Below are 17,615 nucleotides of genomic sequence, written 5' to 3' on the forward strand. Positions count from 1 at the left end.
AATATTTTGAGAGGGTGGACACACTTATCAGTGAACAAAAGCAGTACACAGCAGCCGAGTGTGTGTGCGTGTGTGTTGATTTTTTTTGTTTTTATTTACACTGTCTTGAGGTATGAACATCTGGTGTGTGTGTGGAGACTTTATTCTTTACACATGTCTTCCAGGCGTTAGTCCTATCATGATCCAGACGGTGTGTGTGTGTATGTGGTGTGTGTGTGTGTGTGTGTGTGTGTGCGCGCCTCAGTATTCACAGGCTCTTGGGAGTGCCGGGCACAGCTGGTAGTGATGGTGCAGGAATGAACTCGCACATTGAAATGAGGACGTATCATACACTTTTGTTTTTATGTTAAGTAAATTATAATGACTGTAAACCCAGGGTTGTCAAAGACATTGTATGTAGAGGGCACTTTTTATGGGCTGATTTTAATTTAATTTATTTATTGGCATTTTATAAAGTTTTATTTTAAATAATTGTTTCATTTTATTTTAAATAATTGTTTCATTTTATTTTAAAAAATTAAATTTTATTGTATTTAATCATATTTATATTTTATTTTATTGCATTTTATTTCTATGCAAAGCCAATTATAATGTCCATTTTAAAGCTTTGGTGACCGATGGCAACGCATAGACTAACGTTAACCCAGAGTTGTTGAACACATTTAATTTAGAGGGCTGTTTTATTTCTTTAGTTGTATATTGTATAGTTTTGAATTTTTATTTTATTGCATTTTATTTATTCGAATTTTGTGAAATTGTTATTTTATTGAATATTATGTTATTTTATTGAATATTATCTTCATTTTCATTTATTTTTTTATTGTATTTTTATTGCATTTTATAATTTTGAAAAGCTAATTATAATGAACATTTAAAGCTTATTATAATGATCATAGACTATGTAAACCCAGAGATGGCAAACTCATTTTTTGTTGAGGGCAGATTTTATAGGCAGATTTTTTTTATTATTATTTTTTATTTGCAAACTAATAGGTGAAACTAATATATATGTTATTTTTTTTATATAAAAAATTTAATTATTTTTTATTTGCAAACCCTACTCCAAAAAAAATATTTTTTTTTTTGTCAGATTTAGCTAATTCCTAGGTTTTTATTTTTTTTATTTTATTTTTTTATTTTATTTGCCAGTATGGTAAAGTATAGCTAACTAAACTTCTGAATAGACTTATAGTAGAGACATTTTTATTCCTGAGCTTTGACTTTAGCATGTCTGACTGGTCTGGGATCTGTTATATCTCTGAGTGAATTGATCCTCACGTTTTTCAGCATCTCTGCTCATCCTCCCTGAGATCCTAATCGTGTGTTCTCACGCCTCTCATCTTCTCTGTAATGTACAGGAACACTTTAATGCACTCGAGCAGAGAGGCGAGGACTGATAAAACTAACATTATAATTCAGACATTGATGCGTTAAACATTCAGGACTCTATACTCACGTCAACATTAGGCTTGCCTTGTGTAGCTCTGGTCCTCTTGTGCTGTTGGGATTCAAGTGAATTGCAACCATTTTGCATGCAGCGTGAGTAAGACTAACCTCTTTATAGTTGTTCAATCTCTCCGCTTACTGCTCTGTATGAGAGGTGCATCTCTTTTATTGAATGTGTGTGAATGTGTTTTAAAGCAGACGTGATCTTGTGCAAACCTTGAATCCCAGAGATCGTGCAGCTTTGTCAGCAGATTCTTCATGTTTTTAATCTTGAACTGTAATGTTCCCGTGCAGGAGTGAGTTTGAGCAGTTTAGTCGTCTGATGAAGTGAAGCATCTGGGTTCGAGTTTGAGAAGTTAGCATCAGGCCCTTTTTCAATGTGAAGTCTTACCCATGACCTTTGACCTTTAAGGGGTTCAGCTTCACACTTTGGCCTTCTCATTCATAAATTATTTGTCACCCTGGAGAGTCATGTGCATTGTTCCTCTTTTAAACCTTTGCCATATATTATGACTGTAACGTACGCCGTATCTGACGCGCGCTTGAACACAGTTTCTTTGAGCTCCTCAAGTTTTGACTTTACATTTTTTCTTTACTTTGCAAAACTGTTGAATGAAAGCAGTAGAAGATCTGAGATAATGTGTGTGATCACAGTAACAGTTTTGGAGTGTGTGTGTGTGTGTGTGTGTGTGTGTGTGTGTTTGTGTGTGTGTGTGTGTGTGTGTGTATATATGATGCATATATGATGCTCTAAATAAGAATCTAAAACTGCCAGTCATGGATTAAATATAAAAAAATACATCTAATATAATTTCATATATATATGTGTGTATGTGTGTGTGTGTTTATGTGTGTGTGTGTGTGTGTGATGGGCAGGTTTAGGGGTAGGGTTAGTGTGTGTGTGTGTGATGGGAAGGTTTAGTGTGTGTGTGTGTGATGGGCAGGTTTAGGGGTAGGGTTAGTGTGTGTGTGATAGGAAGGTTTAGTGTGTGTGTGTGTGTGATGGGCAGGTTTAGTGGTTGGTTAGTGTAAGGGGACAGAATATGCAGTTTGTACAGTATAAAAACATTACATCTATGAAGAGTCCTCACAAAGATAGCGAACAGTGTGTGTGTGTGTGTGTGTCAGACGTGCTGTTCTCACATGCTGCACGTGGATGTTGGTGTTCAGCAGATGTGCAGCCCATGACAGTCATCTCTGCTATGAGGTTAAATGCGAAGTGGGTCAATATTTTTGTTTTAAAAAACGCTCCCATGATCCCATAATGACTAAATACTAGTAATAGTATTCAGAATATATTAGAATATATATATATAGAATATATCAGAATATATTATCCTCTCCAATAACTGTTTCCTTTCAAAGTTGTGAATTTAACTTGTGCAAAGTTGAAATATGACAATAAAGCGTGTTTTCAAGAGAACAAAACCGTCACTTCCTGGGAAATTTATGCGAATTATCTTTAATAAAAATGGAAGTTGCTGCAATCGGGGAAGAAACTGTGGCTCTTCTTTCGTACAGTGGGTCTCATTCATGAAACATTCGTAAATATACGAGTAAATATGTGAGTGATATGCGTGTAAAGAGACCTTCCCGAAAACTCTTCTCTTGATTCACAAATATTTCATAAACGTCTGATGTGATAGTGAAATGTGTGTGTGTTAATGAATTCCAATCAGTCGTAAACGGGACGCGCGTGCACGCTCATTCTCAATTACCATAAATCCCGCCCATTAAATCCGACTGACTATATATGGGTGTCATATTATGACACCAAATTTCAACATGAAAAAGAATGAAAAATTTCTCATTATCTGATAATATTTTATTATCAGAAGTTCATTCAAAACGCCACATTTTATTTTCAAGCGTACATAGTGGCGTATCAGGTCCTAAAATAAGGAAGCTTGGCAGATATTACAGACGCAGTTACTGGAGTTTGATCCGTTAATCGAACAGTCCCAGAAATGAAAAGAAAATGGTTCGACATGCAAAAAACGAATTAGTTTGCAGATGCTATCACTGGCTCTCATAATAAAAGTAAAAAAAAAAACCTGAATGTAATTACTATCATATTTTGTCAAAATGCTGTGTAAATATGTCCCCGATTTAGGTGAATTAAAATGCAGCCTTATTAATGAGCAAAACGTTCGGATGTTAAACGCACTATTTACGCGTGGCTGGAGCAGGTGGAGATTTCTTTCGTACCAACTAACATTTGGAAAATACCAACATTTTAATGAATCCGAAAATTTACGCCAGAACCACTTTACACACGATTTACACAAGAATTAGTTCTGCTCATGTTTCATGAATGAGACCCATTGTGTGTACATATATATATATAATTTATATATATATACTCCAACAGAGAAACACAGGCATGTGAACGCCAACGCTTTTATTTATTACTCGCACTAAAATGGAGAGCGAAGTGAGTTGTGTGGCTGGAAGAGGGACACGGCTGGATTGGATTGATAAACATTTGTGATCAATTTGTTTCCAGAGTGTTCTGTCCTAAATTCACCCGGTTGTAGAGAATCAATGATCAGAATATAGTTTATATCCCTGAAAGTACAACGCTATCAAAGTTAAAGCTTAAGTACCATCACGAAAAGTGTGTAATCATCATCTTTTATTACAGAACGAGGCTTTGAGCAATAAAAGTGTACGACTTGTGCTTTCTAAATTGAATAAATGAGCAGTTATTGTGTTTAGTCTGTAATTTGCCTTTGTCATGCTCTGCAGTTTCTTTTGTTTGAACAGTTTTGAGTAAAGGCTAATTAATCTCCCGCCGCCTGCATAATTTACTCAGCCCTGATCACATTGTTAAAAGTGCAGAATTAAGCAGTTTAATTCATTTTCTAAAATGACTTGTTCAGCTTTAGTTCCCGTCGTCCCAGCGAGACGAGATGCAGCGTTTTATAATAAAAGTTTTTTTCTTATGCATAATTGATCTTGTATACGAGGCATAATATGAGTGTTTAATCATCATTAGAGTTTACCCAGAATGCTGTATGTTAGATCTGCACACTTGAGCAGAAGTACATAGTAAAATGGTACTCCAGCATCAGTGTTGGGGAAAGTTACTTTTAAAAGTAATGCATTACAATGTTGCGTTACTCCCTTCCTTATCAAGCACCGGCCCGCGGGCGGGCCGAAGGGGCGTGGCTAAACTTTTATTACTTTTTATCGGCTTTGTTTTATAACAAATATTCAATCAACTATCATAAACTATGCATCATTTGAAAGCTAAAACACTCAAGAATCATGTTCTGAGCTTGTTTTTGCAATCAATACACCAGAGAGGAAAGGGTTAAATTAAATGCTGACTGACTGACCTTGTAAACATGAACACAATGAACGGCAATACTTATCTTTGATCGCGTATGGTTCAGATCAGTTCGGACGAATCCAATAAACACCAGCATACATTTCAATGTAAGGGTCTACTCTTCAAAATGCATCCCACTGTTTAATCCAAAACAACAACAAAATAGGGAAAAAAACGAAATATCCTCCTTTGTTTTACATGAGCGTTTTGAGTTAGAGTAATCCATCATGTTCATTTTCAATGAAATATCGATTCCAACGTTCAAAAGCCATATCTCCCCCGTAGTTTGGAATCTTCCGGGTAAATTGAGCCCTCCCTCGTGTCTATCCTTCAATCACAGGCTTTGTTATTGACTGAAAAAAAAAGGGAGCATTATACCGGCTGCGCGAACTGTCAATCGCGCTCCTCGGTTTTCAACTGGATAAAAGCCTGGATAAAGCCAGCCAATGTCTAGTCAGCAAAGTTTTGATTGATGGTAGTATGATTGACGAATCTGCTTGCATGAAACGTGTAATACAAGAACAAAGCGCAAACTTTTCATTCACACGTGCACTTTCGCCATTCCACACGCAAGTGCGCACACACATAGTGCGCCGACACATACACACACATAGCGTTGTTTTACATTGTTTTGCCCACGGAGTTCGAATAAACCATAGACAGTATATAAACACACGGATTTAATCCAAAGCTTATATCTGAACATCTCTACCATTGATCGTCGACTACAGAATACTTTGGTGGTGTTTTGAAGAAGGTGGAGAGAAGAAGCGACGAAGAGCAGCAGAAAGTAATAGGATAACCATTGTAATAATCCGTTTACTGTAATTTATTTGAGTAAAAAACACTGTTCTAATTACAAATGTTCTAAAACTATTTTTTATATATATAAATATATTTTATACACTAGTTGGAAAACAGTCACTTCTGGAATGTCTAGGCTATACGTTTAATGATAGACGTTTTATTTCACTGTTTTTGCTATTAGAATTGATCAAAATAAAGGGTATTTTGTTAAAATGTTAAAATGTTTTGCTGAAATAGTTTTTTATTGTGTGGTTTGATGGGCAAAACAGTCTTGAATTGATATGCATGCATGTAGTATGTACTGTTTACTCTTATGTCATTTGGTAACAGGTCTCCATTTGGAGTCTCCAAATAGGTTTTTGGAAAGGACGCCTATACTTTTCATCAATAAAAGCTTACAGAAACTACATTTTTGGGAGTATCAATCTCAAATTTGACTCAAAACATGTCCAGACATTCAATTTTATCTTTATGGTGTTTTCAGGCCTTTGACATAAAAGTCTGATCAATTTTTCCCTAAGTTAAGTTCATTCAAAGAAATCGTAAGTCACTTTCATGTCAATTTACCTTGTTTTACTCTTTTCCTATTCAACTTTGAGTTAAAATTGAATCTTGGGTAACAAAGTTTCAATTGTCTAGTTTAAAAAAATACAAGAATTATGAATGTGGACCATAGGGTTTAAGAGCTACAGACATTTGTATTTGGGTATGCCGTTTTCAGAAAATTCTCAAAAATAGGGGCGCTTGATAAGGGGTTAAAAAGTAACTAAGTAACTTAGTTACTTTTTTAGAAAAGTAATGCGTTACGTAACTTTTGCGTTACTTTTTTCCCTACCTGGGCTGGGCTTGTTTTTTTATAACACAAAAGTTATATTTTTGGCCAAATGTAAAGACCCGTTCACAGCAAAAGTGAAATAATAATCCTCAGACTGAAGGACATGTGTACAGAAGAGGAAAGCACACAAGCAAACCTTTCAATCTATCTATAGTCATTTCTGCTTATTAAACTGAATCATCGAAGGTCAGAAGCAAGTACATTGGTCAATAAAGTGAGATTAAATGCATACAAATGTATTTTTTATGTAACATATTTAGTTATTTGGAGGTTTGCATAGTATTCTGATTCTGCATTTCACTGATTTTATTCATTTTGAGGAATATTGAATATTTTTTTGTGTGAGATGAGTAAATGCTCACATTTAGTCTAGAACTACAATAAACATGTTCACACACACACACAGGACAGGAGAGCTGTCAGTCAATAAATGGGAAAACAAAGTCACTTGCGTTACTTATTTGAAAAAGTATATAAAGATATTTTGTTGTAAATTTGAAAAGTAATGCGTTACTTTACTAGTTACTTAAAAAAGTAATCTGATTACATAACTCAAGTTACTTGTAATGCATTTCCCCCAACACTGTCCAGCACTGACTCAAATATGATCGGTTACGGTCACTTGCACGTTGGTTGTTAATAATCATGGCTCTGGTTTGTCTCTGTCGGACAGATCAAGAGCTGTAAATGTGAGCCGGAGATCCAGGCGCTGGCGCTGAAGAGTTTGCTGTATCTGGAGCGCTACATGTACCTGATTCTCTTCAACACGTACCTGCACCTGGAGAAGAGAGACTCGTGGCAGCGCTCCTTCAGCCAGTGGATGCGGCAGGTGAGATGAGAACAAGAATCAATAATCTGCAATGAAAACCCGCCAGAAATCCCTCCTAGAATCTGTCTGGAGCCGCACGGGTATATCTGTGGCAATAGCAACTATACATTGTACGGGTCAAAATTATCCATTTTTCTTTTATGCCAAAAATCATGAGGATATTAAGATCATGTTCCATGAAGATATTTAGTAAATCTCCTACCGTAAATATATAAAACATGTATTTTTGTGAGTGAATGCAGCACAATCGTGAACATAAATGCACAACTTTAAAGGAGATTTTCTCAATGTTTACATTTTTTTGCTCCCTCAGATTCCAGATTTTCAATAGTTGTGTCTCGGCCAAATATTGTCCTATCATAACAAACCACACATCAATGCAAAGATTATTTATTCAGCTTTCAGATGTATAAATCTCAATTTAAAAAAAAATGAACCATGTGACTGGTTTTGTGGTCCAGGGTCACAAATGTGTAAATATGATGAATATGATCTCCTTTATTTCATGTTGCTGCTTAAAAGTTTAGTCGCAAAAGGCTGTTGATAAATAAGTCTACACCATAATTTATGGTGAGTTCATCATGAAACTCCACTGCTGTTTTGCCAGTAGAACTGAACTATACTTGATATGATTTTTTCTGTGATGTGCAATTAAGCAACATTAATATTTCATGATGTTGCAGCAGTTAGTTTATTATTAGGGGCCAAGCACCTATTGTGTGCGTTCGTCGTCTTCTGCTGCTATTTAGTGTATGGCAGCCCATAGAAGCATTTGGTAAAAAGTTGTGAAATTTGGCACACTGATAGAGGACAGTCCCAACATTCACCTCTGCAAATTTGGAGTCTCTAACTCAATCCCTCTAGCGCCACCAACTGTCCAAATTTGCACATACGGTTTTGAAACTTTTGAACTGTAAAGGCTAGAAAAAAAAAAACTTTTTTCGAAACTCCTGCTAAACCGTTGCTCCAATTTCACAAATTTAACCAGATTATCTTTAGATAATGCTGACAAAAAAAACATGGAATTCGAGTTTAGTCAAACCATTCTCAAATAACCCGGGAACGAATTTAACGAAGAGCACGCCAAAGTGAACGTGAGGCTGTATCTCCACAATGCTTAAGTGTATTCTGACCAAACTTGGTGTTTATGACATCCATGACTTGACAGTATCTGCACAGATTCAGCACAGCGCCACCCAGTGGTTAGATGTAAAAAAGGATATATTTTTGCGTATAACTTAACGGTTTGGCCAAAAATAACAAAACTGGCCTCTAGTTTCGGTACAGCGTGAAGAGTTGAACGATACCCAATTTTCCAATGTCAGCCATTTTGAATTTTGTTTTGGTTGCGCTGTGCTACAAACGCATTGGCGCATTGTTATGAAACTCTGTATGTGCCATCGGCACCATTCCCTGAAGGTGCTCAAAGTTTAGAGACAGCGCCATCTTGTGATGAAAAATCCATGAAATGAAGAAAAAAAAATGCTAATAGCTTTTAATTAATTTTTGTCTACTGTAATGAAACTGATCTTGGGTCATGCTGAGAACATAGAAACCAATTTTCGCATTAAATCGGCCGAACTTCCTGTCCGATGTTTTGATTTTCATTAAAAACCTAAATTTTCGAACTCCTCCTAGACCGTTTGTCCTATTTGCACCAAATTAGAGTCAGATCATCTTCAGACCATGCCGGCAAAAAGTTATGGATTTTGTGTCGATAAACAAAACGAATTTGGTTAAACTGCCGCCACCTATTGGTCAAAAGTAATACACAATTATGTCACATTACAAGTGATTGTGTTCATGGACTTTCCACCATTTTGCTCAAAATAGTCTCCAAATGTCTTGACTAATTTTAGCAGTTGGTCTTATGCTCGCTTGATTATTAGCTCCCAGTTTTTGATTTTATTATATTTTATTTAATAGTCGGTCCTGGCTGTTTCAGAACTTTACAGAGCAAATGCTACTCCAAATTTGCAATAAATGTTGTAAATGTGTTATCACCCATCCTAGTGTTGATCTTGCTTCAACTTCAAACTTGATTTTGAAAGTCCATCACAAACCTCACTGTTAGCTCAGAAACAGGGCGCCAGGATGCGTTGTGTGCGTTTGTCCGGCTGTTTGAGAAGCTCTTGATTGTTTTGTGGTGAGTTCTCTTCTCCCGTGTGAATCTGTGCTTGTCGAGCCGTAGCCATCGCTTCATTTGGACGCGTACCCTGGAATTTACAAGCTTATTCAGCATCATCGAGGCCGCTGATGCACACGTCGGGTTTCGTGAGGTGTGTGTGTGTGTGTGTGTGTGTGTGTGTGTGTGTGTGTGTGTGTTGAGGCCAGCTGCGGCTCACGGTAAAGTCTGGAATTTACTGCCATTCCAAACAAATGAGTGTTTCCCCCCTGCGCAGATTTTCCCTGATGCCTTCATATACTCTCACAGTCCTGCAGTTCAGCGACTGATGAAGAATTGAAAGAGGCCCGTTGTTAAAGGATTAGTTAACAGATTAAAAAACTTTTGCTGATAATTTAGTCACCCCCCATGTCCTCCAAGATGTCCATGTCTTTCTTTCTTCAGTCGAAAAGAAATGAAGGTTTTTGATGAACACATTTCTCCATATAATGGACGTCAATGGGCCCCAAATGGTTCAGGGTCCAGATGACAGTGTCAGCGCCGCTTCAACGGGCTTTAAACGACACCAGACGATGAATACGGCTCTTATCTAGCGGAACCATCGTCATTTCACAAATAAATAATAAAGTTTAAGTTTTATAAGCACAAGCGCTCGCCTTGCTCTGTTCTGTGATGCGCGTTCGTGACGTTATTAATACGCAATTACGTTGTAAAGGTCACGCTTCTGTGAAAAGACTAAAATTTCTGTCCTGACAAATTTTCTTTTAGGCTTTTTAATATTCCAACACCAGGATACACACACGAGATGGGCATTTAAAAAAAATAAACTGACACAAAGACATTTGAATATGTGTGTATGGTCTTCCTTCCGCACATCTGTAAACACTGACTCGTCAAGCGTGACCTTTTTAACGTAATTGCGTATTAATGACGTCACGAACGCGCATCACAGAACAGAGCAAGGCGAGCGCTTGTGCTTATAAAACTTAAACTTTATTATTTATTTGTGAAATGACGATGGTTTCGCTAGATAAGACCCGTATTCATCGTCTGGTGTCGTTTAAAGCCCGTTGAAGCGGCGCTGACACTGTCATCTGGACCTTGACCCGTTTGGGGCCCATTGACGTCCATTATATGGAGAAATGTGTTCATCAAAAACCTTAATTTCTTTTCCACTGAAGAAAGAAAGACATGGACATCTTGGATGACATCGGGGTGAGTAAATTATCAGCTAAAGTTTTTTTTAAAGTGAACTAATCCTTTAAGTTTGCTTTTGTTTTCCCAGTGGGATTTGGTTCAGAAGAACCTTCAGATTTGATGCACTGAGACGCATCTTTATCAGCAGAGAAACATGCTCAGTTGAACTAAACTAATCTGGAGCAATCTCTGATCAACATCACTGTCGTGTCACGAGTGAACGTCCGGCCTGATTTCTAGTCGGATCGATGATCACAGTCTGGATTGTGGCTCCGAGCTCTGACCCCGTTGAGTGACCGTAACCGAGAGTTCAGCGCGTATGAGAGGAATGTTCTAGATTAAACACAACATCGACATGCTGTAGATTAAAACACGACATCTAATGTGTAAAAGAAGAAAAAATACAAATAAAGAAAACCCTTGTATACTGTGTAAGTCAAAGTATACAATAGCATTTTGAAATATTTTTTACAAATAATTTTCTTTTAAACAATAAAAAAAACTTATTTTACTTGAAATGAAATTATTTTAACTGAAACTTAAATATAAAAGCTTTATAATGAAACTCACACTTATTAAATATGATATTATTAATAATATGTATATATAATTCATATTAATATTATAGAGCTCCAACTAATTGCGAAGGCAACATTTCTCAATTTCATTTAGTTTAAATTGATGTACTAAAACGTAAATAAAAATGAATAGACATCAAAAAATTAAAAAGTAATAGAATGACAACAAAGTTGTTAAAATTTTAACTAAAATTATAGCAGGATATATAAAAATGAAATTATTAATAAAAACGACAGCTACAAATGTTGTTAATTGAGCTCAATTTGGGAAGGACAATATATCAAAAATGTTCTATATTAAATTTAATGCCATATCTTATTTAATGGCCTCATAAAATTATTAATTTGAATTGTTTAAATCACGTCTATGGACTGATTTGAGTCTTTTCTAGTCGATTTTACCATTTAATTGATTTCCAGAGACGACAGGCTGTGAACCCTGACGACGTTCCCGGAGTGTGGAGTGGATCTTCTCAGTCTTTTTACTTCTCAGTTCTTCAGATAAGAGCCAGTGTGCCGTGCCGAGATAAGACCTAATAATAAACTCTCATTCCAGTGAGGACGTCTGACCGACACACGAGTCGAGTCTCTCAGTGTTGTCAAGATAAACCGCTCGTGTTGAATTATTGATCATTTGTAAGTTGCTTTGGATGGACGCTAAATGGATAATTCAGTGTTTAAGACATTTTGGTTGTTCTTGACATGTATGATTTTTGAGACCTTCTGCACTTTTTGTTCTTAAAAAAAACATATTAAGCCCTTTATGTAGTTTTCAGGCTCTACTAGAAGTTTTCCTGCTTGAATGTTGATTATTTCCCTCATATTCTCCATTGTTGCGGCTCCTCTCTTCCCAGTCTGTCAGTAACGCTCTGTTTACTTCCTGTCTCTATGAAGCCCCGCCTTCTGAAAAGCACACTGTGCTCTGATTGGTCGGCTGGAGCAATGTGTTGTGATTGGTCGAGCGCTTCGAGTTTGGGAAATGCAGCACCAGACGCGATCAGATTCCAGCGACAACTAATTAGTCTGTCCACACTAGACGCGACTGCGAGATGCGTCAAAATCAATCAAAACCCACAGCCAATCAGAACAGCGTGTGGGCGGAGTCTCGCGGCGAGTGCACAGCCAATCAGAACAGCTTGTGGCCGGAGTCTCGCAGCGAGTGCACAGCCAATCAGAACAGCTTGTGGCCGGAGTCTCGCAGCGAGTGCACAGCCAATCAGAACAGCGACTCCGTGCACAGGCTGTTCTGATTGGCTGTGCGCTCGCTGCGAGACTCCGGCCACACGTTGTTCTGATTGGCTGTGCGCGCGTCTAGTGTGGACAGACTAATTCGTTGTCGCTGGATCTGATTGCGTCTGGTGCTGCTGCCTTTGAGATTTTAGCATGACTTTTTCTGGATTAAAGTCATTGGAGAAGAGCAGATTTAGAGATGAACACAACACAGAGATTCAACCATATTATTGCAATTGCGTTTTTTAAATAATGGCCATAGAGTTTGAGCAATTAGTGTTTGAATTCTATGTGGCTCAACTTAAGCAGTAAATTGAGCAATTTTGTTATATATAGTCTAAAGACTGTTGATAGACTCAAGGTCAGTCTGGTTTATATAAAATCCCTTTTTGAAGTGCATTGGAAATCAAGAACCGTTAGTCCTGGAAATGTTTGTTTCTCTCCTTCGGCGACGTTCATCATGTTGACCGGGTCATCAGCCCGCCGGGGTCAAAGGTCACGGCTTGTGTCTGACCCCTCTCAGAGCATTCGCAGGGTGCTTGAGGTCTCAGAGGGCGATATAAGTGCATGTGTGCAGTTCGATTTACCCATCAGCATCAGGGTTAAAGCGGACGGATGGTTACAAATGATTATGAAAAGGAAAGGATTTATTATGTTGACCTTAAAATGAAAACTCTATCATCGTTTACTAACCTACTAACCCTCATGGCATTTCAACCCTGTATGACATGTATATTTTCTTCTGTGAACGAGAATAATAAGTTGTATGAAAACAGAAAAACAGACTTTTTTTTATCAATTTTAAAACTAGACTTGATCAAGTGGTCTACACCAGATGTCGTATGGATCACACAAGTTTGACCCATGCTTTTTTGCTTAAAGGTGAAGACACAACTTTATGCATGTTTTGTAAAATTCCCTTATCTGTCAAACATATTTTATTGGATTGTCCTGGACTTAATACAAGTAGAATGCTCTTTTATGAAGTTACTTCACTTAAGGACATATTTAATGAGATCATGCCTGAAAAGGTTTTCGATTTTTTTATCATATGTTAATTAAAAAAATCTTGTATAATATGACTTGCTGTTTTTGTTTTAGTTTTTATTGTATTTATATGATATTTGTATTTTTGTAATAAAATTTTTGCCATGAAAATAGCTTTGAATGTTGACATGGCATTAAATAAAATAATCTGAATCTGAATTCTTCTGTGAAAGACGAACTGAAGAACGTATTTTGTTACAATGATGCTAGAATTTTTTTTTTAGTGAACCTTTAAGGTCATGTGATCCGTGTTTGAGGTGATATTCACTGTGTGTGTGTGTGTGTGTGCAGACAGTGTGCTTGTCAGGAGATTTACAGCTGCTAATATCGTGTGTTTGTCAGGATTTCTCCGGCTAAAGAGCAGCAGAGGATGATGGATGGTGTTCTGCGCTCATAACATCTGCGTTCTCTGTCGTTTTACTGGAGCCGAGTGTTTGTCTGCGCTCGTTCCTCTTTGTGTCCAGTGTTTGTTACTTTTACAGCCGCCGGTGGGAGTCGATCCAGATCCCGTTCGCACCTGACGCCGGGAATCATGGGTACCTCGAGTGTTTAAAACCTCAATCCAGCTGTGCGTCACAACAGAAACTCTCATTTACGATTCGACTACGGCTCTCAGAAGGAGAAAAACACAGATACTAACCGAGTGAGACTAAAGTAAAGTTTGTCGCATTTAAGGCCTTGTTCACACTAATACGTTTTCGTTTGAAAAATGCAAAAACACCAGCACTAACCGGCCCTGGCCCGACAGCGCCTGCAATTTTTCAGCCCGAACCCGACCCGAGACCAACATCAATATCACTTTAAGCTCTCTGTCGCGCGGTCTCTGATACACGCAAACACACACAAGTCACACGCTACTAAGGCTATGTTTACACGGAAACGTTCTGAAGAGAAAACGCAAAAGTGGCGTTGCGTTATCACTTTTTATTCTGCGTTTAGACGAGCGTTATGGGGGGAAATTGCGTGCATATGGTGACGCAAAAGTGTGTGAGATTGGATGTAGTGTGCACTCCAGGCGGCTAGGTGGCGATGTGGAGCACTGAAAGTGAAAGAGACGCTGACACAGTTCTTCATGTTTAATACGGTAAAGCTGCTGCTTTAACCCTCAGTGCTCTTCGCGTGTCACTCAAAAATGACAGATTTTTTCTTTTTTTTCTGTCAATGAAATTAATGCTATATTTTAGTTTGATAATGTTTTGTTATTTTCCTGTACTGGTGCATGCCTGTGACGTAAACGCGTACGCGACGCCTTCACTGTCTAGCAGACTTCTGCGTTTTTACCATTTAGACGGGAACGCGGCGGTGGACCGTTTAAGATTTCCACTCTGGAGGATGGTTTCACTTTTTTGCGTTTTTAAGCCCCAAAAACGCCGTCACCGTGTCAACGAAAGGCACATCTGATCAAATATTTGTACGTTTCCACCCGCGCGTGTTCTCATGTAAACAGGGCCTAAAGGGCCGTACACACCGGGACGAGTATCGGCGCGCATTATTCGTCAGCGTTTTTCAACGCGTTTTTTGTGTTCACACCCAAGCGATTTTCACTGACGATGAGCCGAGTGAACATGCAAATTCATTCCCTGACATTAGATGGTGCTTAATGTAAAACAGAAATACCCCGCGTAGTCGCTGGCACGTTTGTCATATAGTTCTTTCTGTTCCGACACCAACGAGACCAACAGCTCTACATACTCAGTTTTCAAATGTCTCCGGATTAATGTAGACGTAGCCTAACTGTAAATGTTGATTTTACAAAGATTAACAGCTTAAAGTTTTACACCGTGTCCTAACTACACGCGACATGCGCTAAAAGCGTATTTTCTATGTTAATCAGAGTTTTTGTCCTTTTCTGCGACGTCGCTCTGGAACAACAAACACAAGTGTGGCAATGATAATCTCAGACGCTGTTTATGTGCTTTATTTAATGTTAAAAGCGTGTCATGTGACTGTGAATATCATTTAGTGCTCCAGCTTTGAGCTGTAAAAGCAACACTGGATAATTCACCTCAGATCTGGAAATTTAAACAAATGGAAACAAGAACGTTCAAACTGTGAACAAACAAGTGTATTATTTGACAGATTGTTTTAGTAACTCAGTGGCCTATGTGTTTGAATAATGTTTAAATGGTGTAATATTTGTGTGTTTGATTATGTACTTCTCCATTTTCTTGCGAGTGCCGTCAGGATTACTCTCTGGTGCCGTGCACTCGCTGCGAGACTCCGCCCACCCGCTGTTCTGATTGGCTGTGCACTCGCTGCGAGACTCCGCCCACCCGCTGTTCTGAATGGCTGTGCACTCGCTGCGAGACTCCGCCCACCCGCTGTTCTGATTGGCTGTGCACTCGCTGCGAGACTCCGCCCACCCACTGTTCTGATTGGCTGTGCACTCGCAGCGAGACTCCGCCCACACGCTGTTCTGATTGGCTGTGCACTCGCTGCGAGACTCCGCCCACCCGCTGTTCTAAATGGCTGTGCACTCGCTGCGAGACTCCGCCCACACGCTGTTCTGATTGGCTGTGCATTTGCTGCGAGACTCCGCCCACACGCTGTTCTGATTGGCTGTGCACTCGCCGTGAGACTCCGCCCACACGCTGTTCTGATTGGCTGTGCACTCGCCGCGAGACTCCGCCCACACGCTGTTCTGATTGGCTGTGCACTCGCTGCGAGACTCCGCCCACACACTGTTCTGATTGGCTGTGCACTCGCTGTGAGACTCCGCCCACACGCTGTTCTGATTGGCTGTGGGTTGTGATTGATTTTGACGCATCTCGCAGTCGCGTCTAGTGTGGACAGACTCTGTTGGATGGACAGATATAAACGGATGATGGATGGATGGATGGATGTATAGGTCAGAGGTTCAGGGTCGTGACCCCTGTAGTTTCTCTCTTCTCATTCTGTGGCCTTGACTTTTTCAGCGAGTTTTACCAGCTCTTGAATCAACAGAGCCAAAGTAAACAGGCCTGCAGCGCTGCTTTATACTGTGTGTGTGTGTGTGTGTGTGTTCATGTGTGCGGCTCGTTTTACCCCGTCAGGACCAGATGTCACCAGTTCACCGGCCCGAACGACCAGTTTAGCATTTGTCTTTGTGAATCAGAGTATGAGTTCAATTGGCCAAACTTGAATTAGACTCTGAATGACAGGAAGAGGAAAAGCACACAATCCAGTCCAACAATGAATTCATTTTGTGTGTGTGTGTGTGTGTGTGTGTTTTGTGTTCAGGTGGCGTCTCAGGCTGGAGTTTATGAGCTCTTGAATCAGTTGGGCTTCTCTGAGTTTGAGGACCTGAGAGACTCAACTCTCTGCCGACTCCGTCGCCGTTGGCAACAGCAAACCCGTCACGGGCTCCCGTTCAGAGGAGAGTTCATCTGATGAGAAACGTGTTCGTAACTGAACTGAGAACATGAATATTCATCATGTGACCTGTGGATGCGGTGTTCCTCCTGTAGTAATGTCTCTCTCCGTATCTCACATCTACTATTAACCTATTTTTAATTTAACAGGACTCTTTTAATGTCTCGTGTAGTTTAGGGGATTATTTGACGTGCGTTTGCTTGTATAGTTCATTCACTCTGTTCTTTTTTTAACGTTTGAAGGCTGAAGTAACTGTGATGTTTGTTTTATAAATGAGCGTTTTTCATGAAGACTTTCACAATGGCAGTCTCCATTAAAAATATTTGGTAACAGGAATGTGTCCGTTTACTGACTCCTGAAACTGTGACTATTCCCCCATACATTTTTTTTAAATCATATTTTTCTTTTTTGAATTTTTCAGGGTTATCTAAAACTAAAAAAAATTCACTACTTACCCCTTATCAAGCGCCCCCTTTTTTAAATAGACATGAAAATGGACATTCGGAATTTAAATGGTTGTAATTCAAGAATGCTTTGGAATAAAGATGTAAGATTGGTCTTGTTTTAAAGACATTTGGCAGATTTTTGTAGAAGTGAAATAAATTAAGAAAGTTAAACAGAAAAAAAGTAATAGAAGTTTGAGTTTATGAAAATGTACAACGTTAAAAATTTAATTATTCATATTTTATATAAAATATATATTTTCAAAACCTGGTGGACTCTAAAAATGCAAAAAAAAAAAATCAAAGCCAAAAATCTGAACAAGTTGTGTTTCAAATGTTCGGTTGATATCTCAGTAGATGAGCGTTCAGTGAGATGTAGTTTGGGCGCAGTAC

General features: G+C 38.6%; 1 protein-coding gene across 3 annotated transcripts in view; it reads left to right on the forward strand.

Moving 5' to 3' along the window:
- Positions 1-17,115, forward strand: part of pald1a (phosphatase domain containing paladin 1a) — a 73,793-nt gene extending 56,678 nt beyond the window's left edge. For all 3 annotated transcript variants that reach the window (XM_079595092.1, XM_079595094.1, XM_079595093.1), the window contains exons 19-20: positions 7,096-7,251; positions 16,648-17,115. In XM_079595092.1, the coding sequence (XP_079451218.1) occupies positions 7,096-7,251; positions 16,648-16,797 (306 nt within the window). In that variant the 3' untranslated portion in view covers positions 16,798-17,115. The remainder of the gene's footprint in view (positions 1-7,095; positions 7,252-16,647) is intronic.
- The last annotated feature ends 500 nt before the right edge of the window (positions 17,116-17,615 follow it).

This window comes from Phoxinus phoxinus (assembly GCF_949152265.1).
Source record: "Phoxinus phoxinus genome assembly, chromosome: 21".
Classification (NCBI taxonomy): domain Eukaryota; kingdom Metazoa; phylum Chordata; class Actinopteri; order Cypriniformes; family Leuciscidae; genus Phoxinus; species Phoxinus phoxinus.